The sequence below is a fragment of the Staurois parvus genome, unplaced genomic scaffold, assembly GCF_062004578.1.
Source record: "Staurois parvus isolate SC_StPar_1 unplaced genomic scaffold, SC_StPar_1.0 ptg002019l, whole genome shotgun sequence".
Classification (NCBI taxonomy): domain Eukaryota; kingdom Metazoa; phylum Chordata; class Amphibia; order Anura; family Ranidae; genus Staurois; species Staurois parvus.
This window is the reverse complement of record NW_028319815.1, coordinates 309,453-324,096: the sequence shown is the minus strand read 5'-3', so window position 1 is coordinate 324,096 and position 14,644 is coordinate 309,453. Positions and strand designations below refer to the sequence as shown.

General features: G+C 47.1%; 1 protein-coding gene across 1 annotated transcript in view; it reads right to left on the bottom strand.

Moving 5' to 3' along the window:
- The window catches only part of LOC149433028 (IQ domain-containing protein H-like), a gene marked incomplete at its 3' end in the record, with an annotated part of 143,088 nt that overhangs the window by 82,428 nt on the left and 46,016 nt on the right, over positions 1–14,644 (bottom strand). The window contains exons 6-7 of the mRNA XM_089664741.1: positions 8,180–8,300; positions 2,111–2,242 (exon numbers count right to left, since the gene is read on the bottom strand). Coding sequence (XP_089520867.1) covers positions 2,111–2,242; positions 8,180–8,300 — 253 coding nt within the window. The remainder of the gene's footprint in view (positions 1–2,110; positions 2,243–8,179; positions 8,301–14,644) is intronic.

Genomic DNA, 14,644 nt, shown 5'->3' with positions numbered 1-14,644 from the left:
TGAAATGGGGCAATCTTGGACCCCTGAAATGCGTTACTTTGTAGACTGTACTCCTGACTTTTTTGTATTAGAATAATATTGTATTTGGACCTCTCAGCAGTGGTGTGGCACTTCAATGTCAATGTTTGTTCCATTAGGAATTCATCTTATATCCCCTACATTAGTTGCATTACACTGGTAAACGTGTAGTCAGTCCTGGTTGAACACCGCACACCAAACAGCTCCATGTGCTAGCAAGATGGAAAGTGGCTTCTCCCAATTGGCTACATTAGGGGCATTTCGTCCTATGCCAGGGGCTTGGTTATACAGGTAAGTCAGAAGTGGCTTCTCCCAATAGGCCACATTAGGGGAATTTCGTCCTATGTGGGTGACACATTTTGTCCTATGCTACTGACGCATTTCGTCCTATGCCTGGTGCTTGGTTATATAGGTAAGTCAGAAGTGGCTTCTCTCAATTGGAAAGCGGCTTCTCCCAATAGGCCACATTAGGAGCATTTTGTCCTATGCTACTGATGCTTTTTGTCCTATGTCACTGACACATTTCGTCCTTTGGCACTAACGCATTTCATCCTATGCCCAGGCTTACTTATACAGGTATGTCAGAAGTGGTTTCTCCCAATTGGAAAACGGCTTCTACCAATAGGCCACATTAGGGGTAATTTCGTCCTATGGCCCTGCCGCATTTCATCCTATGCCACTTACGCATTTCATCCTATGCCCAGGGCTTAGTTATACAGGTATGTCAGAAGTGGCTTCTCCCGATTGGAAAGCGGCTTCTCCCAATAGGCCACATTAGGGGTCATTTCGTTCTATGGCTCTGCCGTACATCATCCTATGCCACTGACGCATTTCGTCCTATGCCAGGGGCTTGGTTATACAGGTATGTCAGAAGTGGCTCCTCCCAATTGGAAAGCAGCTTCTCCCAATTGGCCACATTAGGGGCATTTCATCCTATGCCACTGATGCATTTCGTCCTATGCCCGGGGCTTGGTTATACAGGTAAGTCAGAAGTGGCTTCACGCAATTCGAAAGTGGCTTCTCCCAATAGGCCACATTAGGGGAATTTCGTCCTATGTGGGTGACGCATTTTGTCCTATGCTACTGATGCATTTCGTCCTATGCCCGGGGCTTGGATATACAGGTATGTCAGAAGTGGCTTCTCCCAAGGAGAGCGGCTTCTCCCAATTGGCCACATTAGGGGCATTTCGTCCTATGCTACTGATGCATTTCATCCTATGCCACTGACACATTTCGTCCTTTGGCACTAACGCATTTCATCCTATGCCCGGGTCTTGGTTATACAGGTAAGTCAGAAGTGGCTTCTCCCAATTGGAAAGCGGCTTCTCCCAATAGGCCACATTAGGGTTCATTTTGTCCTATGCTCAGGTCTTGGTTATACAGGTATGTCAGAAGTGGCTTTTCCCAATAGGCCACATTAGGGGCATTTCGTCCTATGCCACTGACGCATTTCGTCCTATGCCCGGGACTTGGCTTTCAGGTAAGTCAGAAGTGGCTTCTCCCAACTGGAAAGCGGCTTCTCCCAATAGGCCACATTAGGTGCATTTCGTCCTATGCCACTGACGCATTTCGTCCTATGCCCAGGGCTTGGTTATACAGGTATGTCAGAAGTGACTTATGCTGAGGAAGGGGGCAGCAGACAGAAATGACAATCAGGGGGTTAATTACTAAAACTGAAGAGTAGTGCAAAATCTGGTGCAGCTCTGCATAGAAACCAATCAGCTTCCAGGTATTATTGCCAGAGCTTAAATGAACAAGCTGAAGTTAGAAGCTGATTGGCTGCCATGCACAGCTGCACCAGATTCTGAGTGCTCCAGTTCTAGTAAATCTCCCCGATCATGCTCTGGACTGAGACAAGTACACACTATAGAGGGATATGCTTTGTTCATATTTCATCTCTGAAGTTTACAACCGCTTCATTTGAACAAGCTGAAGTTAGAAGCTGATTGGCTACCCTGCAGAGCTGTACCAGGTCCTGAGTGTACCAGTTTTAGCAGATATGAGCTACAAAAAGATCAAACTCTTCAAAGACCAAACACACCATACCGTGTACAAAAATTAAAAAAAATAATAAAACCTTCAGCACAGCTACCTTGTGAATTAGAAGCTGTCCAGCGAGACTGAGAACTACGCAGGGCCAGGTTATGGGGCTGAATGGCAGGAGGAACCAAGGTGAGCCGAGCAGCTGGAGGAATGAGACCTCTCTGCAGTAGACTGAGGATTCCTAAAGGGTGAAATATGGGGGTTATAAACGAATATACAAAAGAGATTCTGTATGTTCCAAAATTCTGACATTTTTATACTGTAAAAGGAAATGATACTTCATAAATCTTTTATATTATTTATTACAGTGAAAATTCCACTTAGGAAATATTGATAGAATGGGAAGGAGCAAGTATCTCAGTTTTTTTGGACTAAATTTGGAAGATTTCCCCTCACTTTATGCCTCTCTGACGGGTGTCACTAGGACAGGAAGTGAGGGGAAATCCCTCAAAAAGTGAAACACATAGCAATACAAATCTTCCTTGTAACCGGTCCGGCTTGACCCTGACCTGCCTTTGGATTCCGCTCTGTAACTCTGTTTGGACATCTGCAGATCCAGTTTCTGTCCTCTGCTTTGTCTCTGACTCTGATGCTATGATTTGGTACTCCACTGCCCACTGGTTGGGGATCTTGGCCTGCTCTGTGACTTTGCTTTGGCCTCTGACTTAGTCTCATACCACCCTTCGGATACCTTCCCTGGTCTACTCTGAGATCCATCTGTGGACTTTCATGAGTTCTCCTTCTGCTGGCCTGCTGGTGTCATCACAGACCTTGCTGGGGATGCTAAACATCACTGTAGTAGGCCGCTCTGCATACATTGCTAGATGTGGTGTTCTGGGTGCTGCTTCAAATTCTATTGGAGATACAGCACCAGCAGGGGCGGACTGACAACTCATGGGGCCCCCAGGCAATAGGGGATCATGGGGCCCCTTGTGTCCTTGCGCACACTCAAAAAAGCCTATAAAAAAAAGGTACCAGGGGCATTTCATGGGGCCCCCTACTGACCCCGGGCCCTCAGGCAGCGCTCGGATGGTCAGTCCACCCCTGAGCACCAGCATAACAAACCTGTAATGAAGGGTGTCCTATGTCCTGCTGGCCGCTGCTTACTGTAGGAAGCTTCCCTTCACTGACACCAGATACTCCCCACATCGGTGAACCTTTCAAGGCTGCCGAGGTTCAGATTAGCAGCTGCAAATGTGAAGTATTGGTGCCGCTCCCAGCCATTTATAGGATTTGTAGTATATTTTTTACCAGAATAGAACACACTGTGAATCGAGGAGGGGTCAGGGGCGGACTGACAACTCATGGTGCCCCCGGGCAATAGGGGATCATGGGGCCCCTGTGTCCTTGCCCAAACTTAAAAAAGCCTATGAAAAAGGTACCAGGAGCCCCCTACTGACCCCGGGCCCTTGGGCAGTGCCCGAGTTTCCAAATGGTCAGTCTGCCCCTGGGAGGGGTGCATGAACGACAGGATCCGCCTCCTCCACACTCTGCATTAAAAAAATTCTACAGCGGATATAGAAAAGAATCAACCACCCTTTAAAATAATCAAATTTTGTTGCTTTGCAGCCTGAAATGAAGACAGACACCGTTTTTGTTTTATCCAGCTGTATTTACTCAGTGCAACTTATAACATCCAAGTAAAAGACAGAACACCAACATGTTGGAAACTAAAAAAATCAAAAACAGAATTACCCCCCTCCTAAAATGATTTGTAAACTCAATCAGCTGTAGGTAATCACCTTCTCCAAGGCACACAAAGCCATTTGACTTTCAGCTGTGATCATTTTGATTGGCTTAGAATGAAAAGAGCTTTCCTGGAGCATTTCAGTCCCGGTAGTGCAACTGAAGCAAACAATCAACTATGGGTGGAAAGGCACTGTCAGAAGATTTCCAGGATAAAGTTGTGGACAGGCACAAGTCAGGAGATGGATACAAAAAAAGGTCAAAGGCTTTATCAATGCCTAGAAGCAGAGTGAAGTCTATTATTAAGAAGTGGAAGGTATTTGGTAGAAGACAGACCCTCCCTGGATCAGGACGTCGCTCCAAACTGGATGAAAGAGCCAGGAGGAAACTGGCCAGAGAGGCTACCTAGAGGCCTACAGCAACTCTGAAGCCGTGTCAGGAATTGATGACAAAGAGTGGCCGGTGTGTGCGTGTGACAACAATATCACAAATCCTCCACAAATGTGGCTTGTATGGGAGGGGTGCAAGAAAAAAGCTGCTCCTCAAGAAAGGCCGCATGCCGTCACCACTGAGCATTGCCAAAACGTAAGTTGAAGATTCTGAGAACACAAGAAAAAAGGTGCTCTGGTCAGATGTGACTGAAATGGAATGATTTGGCCTCAACACTAAACAATATGTCTGGCGGAAACCCAATACAGCTCAAAATCCAAACACCACCATTCCTACAGTAAAGCATGGAGGGGGCAATATCCTGTTATGGGGGGTGGTAATAGCATGTTGGGGGGGGTGGTAATATCCTGTTATGGGGGGTTTCTGCAGCAGAGACTGGAGCACTTGTCAGGATGGAAGGAAAAATGGAAGGGGCAAAATAACGTCACATTCTGGAGGAAAATCTGCTGCCCTCTGCCAGAATGTGATCAATGGGAAGAAGGTTTACCTTCCAACATGACAATCAGCCAAAGCACACAGCAACAATGACCCCCCCAGTGGTTGGAGGAGAAGGAGGTGAATGTCCTTGCATGGCCTAGTCAGAGCCCAGACTTCAACCCCATTGAAAATCTGTGGAATGACTTGAAGACTGCCGTCCACAAACCGCCACCATCAAATGTCACTGAACTTGAGCAGTTCTGCGAAGAAGAGCGGGCAAATATCGCAAAGTCTAGAGGTGCAAAGTTAGTAGAGACAAATCCCAACAGACTAAAGGCTGGAATTAAAGCAAAAGGGGGTTCAACAAAATACTGACACAAGGGAGAATCCTTTTTCCAACTCAGAGATTCTGTTTTTTTTTTCTTTTCTGACATGTCAATGTTCTATCTTTCACTTGGATGTTATAAGTTGCACTGAGTAAATACAGCTCGATAAAACAAAAACTGTGTTTGTCTTCATTTCTGGCTGCAAAGCAACAAAGTGTGATTATTTTAAAGGGTGGCTGATTCTTTTCTATACCCATTGTAGAATGTTTTAATACAAAGTGTTCTGTGATTAGAGGAGGCGGATAGTGTCATTCATGCATCCCTCCTCTATTCACAGTGGGTTCCATTCTGGTAAAAAAATACTCCAAATTCTATAAATGGGGGAGGGGGCGTAATTTTTTTTTCTATGCCCACTGTATATTATGCAGCTTACCAATCCTTGAGGTTAGCTTCACACTAGCCCGCACTGTGCAGGGGGGTTGCAGGTGCGGGAATTGTGTCTGTCCCCGCCATTTGCAACCACCTGCAGCCAAATCGTACTGCTCTTAACAGACTCATCTCAAACTGCAGAAGGGGTGCGGGAACCGCGGAGAGATTGCATGCTCAATAGCACCGTGCAATTTCCCTGCAGCCGCGTTCTGAAAAAACATACTACACAAGCACACGTGAAGATATTTGAGATTCAAAGGGACAGTTCACTATCTTCACGTGTCAGGAATGGACTCGCCAATGGTGGTGGGACTCACCTGCCTTGTGGGCTGCAGTACCAAGGCTGGCCAGCGGGTGTTTTTAGCAGCCAGAATCTCACTCCTGCAATCAGGCCATCACCTGAGGCTGATTGCAGGAGGTGTATTTAAGCAGGACCAGGCCTGTGATCAGCGCCTTGGTGTATGTTTCCCATGAGCCCCTGTACCTGCATCCTGTCTGCTTCCTGCCTGATCCTGACTCTGAATGAACTCCGCCTGTCCTGACCTCGGCTATTCCTGACCACTCTTCTGCTCGCTCCTGGTACCCTGTTTGCCTGTTAGCTACTGACCCGGCCCGCCTGACTACGTTGTGCTCCATATATATATACATATACATATATATATATATATATATATATATATATATATATATATATATCAGTTTAGGTTTGTTTCACCTTGTTGTATGTATTTGTGTTAGTTTTGGGTTTGGTTTGTTGCACTGCGTTTATGTTTGTGTTGTCCTTAATAAATTATCTTGTTTACACGCTATACCTGACGTCTGTGTTTCCCTGTGTCGGTCCACACACCTCTGGTCATTCCCGAAGCCCTGATATCACGTGTGCTTGTGCGGTATGCGAAGATATTTGAAATTTGAGATTTAAAAGGGATAGTTCACTATTAAGTACAATTTATTTGGTATTTATATTCATTTTAGCATTGTTATGTGCAAGTCGATGAACTGTCCCTTTGTGATAACATTTTTGCCCTTTCTGTTTCAGTTTTCTCCCCTTGGTAAAGCTGTACATGTTTAGTAGCTGTTATGTAGACAGGCACTCTGTTTGTTTAGGGAAATGTGACCTTGTAGTCTTTCACTTCTATAGAGTTCATACTGTATTGTTGGTTGTAGGGTTTTGTTGTGGGTGGGGGAAAACCCGGTGCCAGACTGTCTGGTGGGGGTGGGGGTGAAGCTGTATATAATGAACTGTGTTTAATAAAGAGCCATTCATTTCACCCTACACGAAGTTCCGACTCGTGGTTTGGGATATCAGGGAAGGATTGGTTTTGAGCTCTAATACCTGCCTTGGCCGAGCGCTGGAAGACTTGCCAGAAAAGGGGACCATTTGCTGAGACGCATCGCTCCGCCCAGGCGGAATGGTTCCGCCACATATGCGTTGAGAAGATATTGGGTGTAGCACATATCTATTGTCACAAACACCATTTCTCCTTCACTATTACTATATGCTTGTTAGTATTAGCACCATTAGAGTTTATACTGTTGCGCTGCATTTTTTATTTTGATTTATGGTTTACATGTGGGAACACATTATATGCTAGCTGCACAACTTGTTTTGTAGGAGTTTATTGCGCTGAGGGTTTTCTATACACATTGTTATCTAGTTATCCTTACCAGATGTCTAGGCCCCTGCATGGGCCTCGTTGTTGTTGTTTCTCTCTTTCTAGAACCAATAAAATTAATTGCAACAGAGAGAAAAAAAAAATCTTTACTTTCAGAAGGAACATGTGAAGTGTTAAATAATGAACCAATAGAGCCCCATCCTCCGGAGTATGGGGGGATCGGAGCGGACGGAGCGTGCTTGTCGGATCCGGTAGGAGTGCGGGACATCCCGGTGTGAGGGACGGAGGAGGTCCCGCTGCCATAGAGGGGAACCCCCCGCGGCAGGCAGAGTGCGGGCTGAGAGCTGGAGGGGAGGAGGGAGGAGATCAGCCCGGACACCGAGGACTCAGCCAGAGCCGGCCGATCCGCCGCCTGCACGAGCATACAGACACTGGATTGATGTCCTGAGGAAGTCGCGTCAATGACAACAGCAAGGCCTTGCGATACGGAGCCCGGCTGCAGTTCAGATTTGCTTCCAATGGAATCTTTCCTTTATGTCTCCGTGGACCACCAATAGATTCACGACAGCTGGAGCTCTTTCAACTTTTACAGCCCCAGAGCGATTCCTGTGTAAGCTCCTGAGAGGGGGAACTACATCTTGGCAAAGATTTCTCTGACCTGCTGGACCACATCTTCACCACACGAGGGCGCTTCATCTTCACTTTCTTCCAGCTTTTACCCGTGATCAGACCAGAAAAGAGAGGGGAATCTTCAGGATATTTACTCACATGCGTATTACCAATACGCTTCTGGTTAGTGCGCATTTCTACCATCTGCACTGGGAATCAACGAGCACCTTTTTACTGGACTGTGACCTATTGTTATCCATTTATTAATATCACCACTTATGATATAGTAATACCAGATAGCGCTGCATTTTTATATACATGTGTTAAATAATGTTGCATTTCTTTTAACAGGAACATTCAGTCTGAACATCAAACCCAAAATAGAATCGATTTAAAAAAAAAAAACAAAACTACTATTAATCACCCCTTTAGGGAAGGAAATACGGCCCTCACCTCATATTGGTGATGTACATAGTCTGGAACATATATTACCGTATGCGGTCATGGGCCATGAGGGAAAACAGGTGTTAGGTACCAGTCATCCTCCAGCATAGTCTTTGTGTTGTCTGTATTGGGTGATCTCACCTTTTTGTATGTCTTTTTCAGGCACTGGTGGTGGAGTCAGAGAGGCATCCATACGGTGAGAAGCCGGTAACACTGAAAGATTGTTGGTGGTAGGACCTTTGACAATCTTCTCCATTGGCACCTAGAAGAAGCAGCATTTAACCCAATGCATGCGAAGTCACCACCATTATAAAATAATTATTATTATTATTATTATTATTATTACATCGAGTTTATATAGCGCCAAAGGGTTTGCTCAGCGCTGTACAATAGGGGACAATACATGGCACAGTACAACAAAAACAGACAGCGTACGAGGGGTAAGAGGGCCCTACTCTTTCAAGCTTACAATCTAGGAGGGAGGGGGTAGTGGAACAATAGGAAGTGGCTGAGGGGAATGAAGTGGCTGAGGGGGATGAAGTGGCTGAGGGGGATGAAGTGGTGGGAGGAATGACGGAGGATGGCCGTTAGGTGAGGGTAATGCTCAGTGATATCCTTCTTCTGTGATGTAGAAGAAGGGACATGCTTTATGACAGTGGTCCCCAACCTCAGTCCTTAAAGCAGAGCTCCACCCAAAAGGGGAAGTTCCACTTTAAGGACTGCTCCCCCACTCCCCATTAAGGATTGTTACCTTTGGGGAGCGGGTACCCGAATTTGACAGGTACCCGCTTCCACTTCCAGTCCGATCGCCTAGGCGATCGGAAGTGGAAGGTGTCCTCCCTCCCTCCCTCCCTCCCTCCCTGTAGTCTTTTGGGACACGTGACAGGTCCCAGAAGACTACAGGACCATTCATGAAGCGTAGCGCTACTCGCGCATGCGCAGTGGGTACCCAGCTGTGAAGCGCAAGCTATCACAGCCAGGTGCCCGCACTGAAGATGCCAGCCTCCTGGAATACAGGACGGCCGGTGAAATGAGCTGCGGGGGACACACCGCGGGACTGAAGGAGAGGTAAGTGGCTGTTTTTAAAAAGTTAGCAGAGAGGCACATGGGGGAGGAAATATTATGAGCTCAGTTTTGGATAGATTGAGTTTTAGGAAGTGGTGTGACATCCAGTCTGATATGTCTGTTAGTAAATCGGTGATACGTGAGGAAACTAATGGGGTGAGCTGAGGAGTAGAGAGATAGATTTGGGTGTCATCAGCATAGAAATGGTATTGGAAACCAAGGGAAGCTATCAGCTGACCCAAGGAAAAAGTGAAGATGGAGAACAGGAGAGGTCCAAGGACAGAACCTTGGGGGACCCCAACAGTAAGAGGAGTAGGAGAGGAGGAAGTAGAGTTTTTTATTTTTGTTGTTGGAAGTATAAAGGTCCTTTATATCTCAGGTATTTCCTAATTATTGGTAAGTTGCATAACATTAAAGGGACCCAAAAGCTAGTGGAGATCCCTGTAGATGCCCCTGGAATCCGGAAATCACTGAAGTAGACACCACTACTACACCGCTACTACAGGGATCTCCACTAGCTTTTGGGTCCCATGCTGAGCAGCTGCTCTGCTGCATTGTGAACACAGGAGGTCGGCCGCTTGGCATTAGCACCATTCAGAGAATGTTTTGCATCTTCTAAATGAATGCAAAGCATTCTTTGATTGGACGAGGTAGAGAGTGTGACATCACCACCCTGCTTCTTCACCTTGTCCAATCAGAGAACTCTTTGCATTCATTCATTCAGAAGATGAAAAGCATTCTCTTAATGGCACCCATGCCAAGGAGCACACCTCCTGTCTGTATTCACAGCGCAGTAGGGCAGCTGCAGAGCCAGTGCAAGGATCCCAGTCCACACAGTCAAAGATGCACCCCCCCCCCCTTGCGCACCCACAATCCCAACAAAATTGCATTGAGGCAGCGGGTCCACCCACTGTCCACAGCCGTGCTGGACCCCCCCCCCCCATGCAATGCAAGGGGGTGCAGCGTGAAGGACGCCACACACCAAAAACCCAAGCCATACCAAACTGCCACCAAACAGCAGTGTTTATTGCGGGGGGGTGGGGCAATACACTCCCCGTCTCCCCTCACTGGCCACGGCAGGTGGCAAGCAAGGCAAACCAAATCTTCACGCTGCACCCAGTAGGAGACAGGGTGCAGCGCAAGCAAAAGGTAAGACAAGTATTTTAAAAATCCCAGCAAGTTGCTGGGAAATCAGGTATTTCCGCACCCCCTAAGGCAGTCGCTCTGCATGTGACCCGGAAGCAAGTGGAGATCACTGTAGTAGCAGTGTAGTAGTGGTGGCTAATACAATGTTTTCCAGCTTCTAGGGGGATCCCACAGGTATGGTATATATCGGGTGTTAGCAACCCATCGATCGTGAGTAGGTGATGGGTAGACCACGATCCTTCCATGCAGACCCCTGGGATTTGTACAGGAAGGGTATTGGTGGCAGCATTTACTTGTACTGTTCCCCTTCCCTCCTGCAGCCACTGAAAGCTGCCTCTCCTCCTCTACCTCCTGCTGGCATTCAGCAGCTGCAGGAGGAAAGGGGATCGGTACCAGTATACGGTACCAGTATATGCCGCCCCTGCCACCCCTCCTGTCCCTGTTCCTCCTTTTGGCTGCCCAGTGCCCCATGTGCTCCCTGTGTCCCCCCGCCCCCTTCCCTCTTCCCAGCTGCAGCGCTGCCGGCTTCCCTCCTCCCCTGACACAGAGGATGTTTCAGGACAACAGGGAAGGGGCTGATAAATATTTAGTTAATCGGCCCCTTCCTGTTTCTGAATGAACATAGTGAGCGATCGATACCAGTTGTTCCTGTGTCCATTCATAACTGAAGCATAATAAACTGTATTTGCTGTGCTTCAGTTTGTAAATGAACAAGAAGCCACTCGGCACAGAGCACTTCTCATTCACTCACTGTCCGATGCAGCTGAGGCTGCAGAGAAAGGGAATGGGGAATTTCTGTCCTCAGTCCCTTTCTCTGTCTCAAAAGTGAGACATCGGGGGTCTATTTAGACTCATGATATTTCACCAAAGCCTCGCAATGGGACTCCTAAAAATATTGTAAAAATGAATAAATCAATAAAATTTAACATACAAAAAAAAATAATAATTGTAAAAATAAATAAATAAAAAACTACTAACACTGTCCACTGCTCAACTGATATCAATCTCTACCTTACTGACACGTCCACTGCTTTACTGACACTGTCCACTGTCCTTCTGGCACCATCCTCTGCCCTACCGACACCATCCTCTGCCCTACTGACACCATCCTCTGCCCTACTGACACCATCCTCTGCCCTACTGACACCCATGCTACTGACCCTGTCCACACATCATCCACTGCCCCAATGACATCATCCACTGCTCTACCGACATCAGCCACTGCCCTGCTGGCACCATCCACTGTCCTATTGGCAGCATCCACTGTCCTACTGACACCATCCTCTGCCCTACTGACACCATCCTCTGCCCTACTGACACCATCCTCTGCCCTACTGACACCATCCTCTGCCCTACTGACACTGTCCACACATCATCCACTGCCCCACTGACATTGTCCACTGCTCTACTGACATCAGCCACTGTCCTACTGGCAGCATCCACTGTCCTACTGGCACCATCCACTGTCCAACTGACACCATCCTCTGCCCTACTGACACCCATACTACTGACACTGTCCACACATCATCCACTGCCCTACTGACATCATCCACTGCCCTACTGACATCGTCCACTGCTCTACTGACATCGTCCATTGCCCTACTGACACTGTTTGCACACCATCCACTGCCCTATTGACACTGTCCACACACCATCCACTGCCCTACTGACACTCTCCACACATCATCCACTGCCCTACTGACACGGTCCACTGCTCTACTGACATCAGCCACTGCCCTACTGACACGGTCCACTGCCCTACCGACATCAGCCACTACCCTACTGACACGGTCCACTGCTCTACGGACTGACACTTTTCACTGTTAAGGTAATATAAGTTCATATTTCTGCAGTGACATTTGTTTTATTATATTTTTCTAAAGTTTTGTATTATTTAGTTAGGCCTTTCTAGTTCATTTTTTTAAAAAAATAAGGGAATTTAAAAAAAAAAAATAAGGGCGCAGAACCGCGGTGATCTTTGATCTCTTTCATGTTGTTCAGATAGATCTGAAGGTTGCCTACCCCGGTACATACTGTATACATAGTTATATTGGTCCATATTGGAATGTTTTTGGGTTTCATTTCTCTTTAAGCAAATACTGAACTCTGGTAGACTTCATCAAAGTTGTATTCTCCTCGTCAGAAATATCACAAGATGTGTCGCCGCTGCTTGCAGCGCCCAAAGAATTTCTGGCTCCTGGACCTCAGCAGAGCTGGAAGCGGCAGGTGCGGCAGAAGGAAAGCATGCAGAACTTTTGCAAACGCCACATCTGTTTCACAACGCGGGTGACAGCAGCGGAGCAGAAAAGAGCGAGGGGAGGATGGTAGGATGGGGGGTGGGGGGTTTGAGGCAGGAAAGATATGAGCTGGCTCAATATGCCTGATGCTTTGCACGTGGGCAGAAGGCCAGGCAGAAAAGCGTGGGCCCATCTTATTGGAATTCAGTGGTGGCCCTCGCTTCCTGTCCAGAGACAGATGTAACGCAGCCGTCCATGGCATTGCAAGCAGGCACTGAGCTGTTTCCAGGGATTTGTGTGCGGTGGAGAAGCAGTGTCGCGGGCTCACCGTGCACCCCTGCATAGCGAAATGACAGCCAGTCTTCTATTCCACATGACAAGCACTGGATAAAAACTTACAACAAATGGTGACCTTTCCAAAGATTAATTTGTTTACCAGCAGAATCCTCCTCTCCCTGTCATCCCAGATGGAGCGTATCAGAACGTCCCCAGATTCGAGGTGCAAGGAACGCTGACTCCAATCAGATCCAAATCTCCGGCAATTAGTTCCAGGCTTGTTTTTTTTTTTTCCCCTCTCTCTTGTATAATATCCCCCCCCTCTACACACACAATTACCCTTCCATCTGATCAGGGAGATTGTCACGCTTCCCATTACCGATATAGTAAATACATTCCAAGGAAAACATCAATTTGATTACAATGAACGCAAATCACCATGACAATCCTCCAACAAGAGCATGAAATGTGGATTATTATGGAGTGCTAGTCTGTAGTTGTAGAGAACATGGATATCGGTGAACAATGGGACTGGCACTACAAAAGCCATGTTAGCGGTAAAAAGGGAGAAAAAGGCGTTGGATGCAGTTATGGGTTTTCTTTACATCAGCCTTTCTCAACCTTTTGAACGCAGAGGAACCCTTGAAACAACTTTCAGGTCTCAAGGAACCCCTGAAAAAAATGACTCTATCTACAACTCCTGATACATTAGTGTGATGGAAAAATGCTCCTTAACCGTGGAACAGTGCATTCTGGGTGCAGGAAAAAAAAAAGTAGAACGGGCTGCATTTTTTCTATACAGAACTGTACTGGAATGGAAAAATTGCCTCCTTACAGATGGCTAAAAAAGGTCAATGGTGTCAGTGGGAACATATCTGAAAGGCAGAAGGAACCCCTAGCAACCTCTGGAGGAACTCTAGGAGGTTCCATGGTACCTTGGTTGAGAAACCCTGCTTTATGTCTTAACATTAAAAAAAAATCTATATTTTATTTCCATTTCCCAGTATCCCTCACCTACATGTTTCAGAGCGTTTTTTGCAATTTTTTGCATACGTGTTAAAATGTTAAAATGCACTTTTTAGGCCTGAAGACTAGTTAACCCCCCCCAAAAAAATATTTTATTTTATATATTTTGAGATCCTGGAGATAAAAATGGTGGTAGTTGCAATTGTTTTATGTCGCATGATTTTAGTACACGCAGAGTGCATAGTTCAGGGGTGTGCTACACGCAGAGTGCAGAGTTCAGGGGTGTGCTACACGCAGAGTGCGGAGTTCAGGGGTGCGCTACATGCAAAGTGCATAGTTCAGGGGTGTGCTACACGCAGAGTGCATAGTTCAGGGGTGTGCTACACGCAGAGTGCATAGTTCAGGGGTGTGCTACACGCAGAGTGCATAGTTCAGGGGTGTGCTACACACAGAGTGCATAGTTCAGGGGTGTGCTACACGCAGAGTGCATAGTTCAGGGGTGTGCTACACGCAGAGTGCATAGTTCAGGGGTGTGCTACACGCAGAGTGCATAGTTCAGGGGTGTGCTACACGCAGAGTGCATAGTTCAGGAGTGTGCTACACGCAGAGTGCAGAGGTCAGGGGTGTGCTACACGCAGAGTGCAGAGTTCAGGGGTGCGCTACATGCAAAGTGCAGAGTTCAGGGGTGAGCTACACGCAGAGTGCAGAGTTCAGGGGTGTGCTACACACAGAGTGCAGAGTTCAGGGGTGCGCTACACATAGAGTGCTGAGTTCAGGGGTGCGCTACACGCAGAGTGCTGAGTTCAGGAGTGCGCTACACACAGAGTGCAGAGTTCAGGGGTGTGCTACACACAGAGTGCAGAGTTCAGGAGTGCGCTACACGCAGAGTGCTGAGTTCAGGAGTGTGCTACACGCA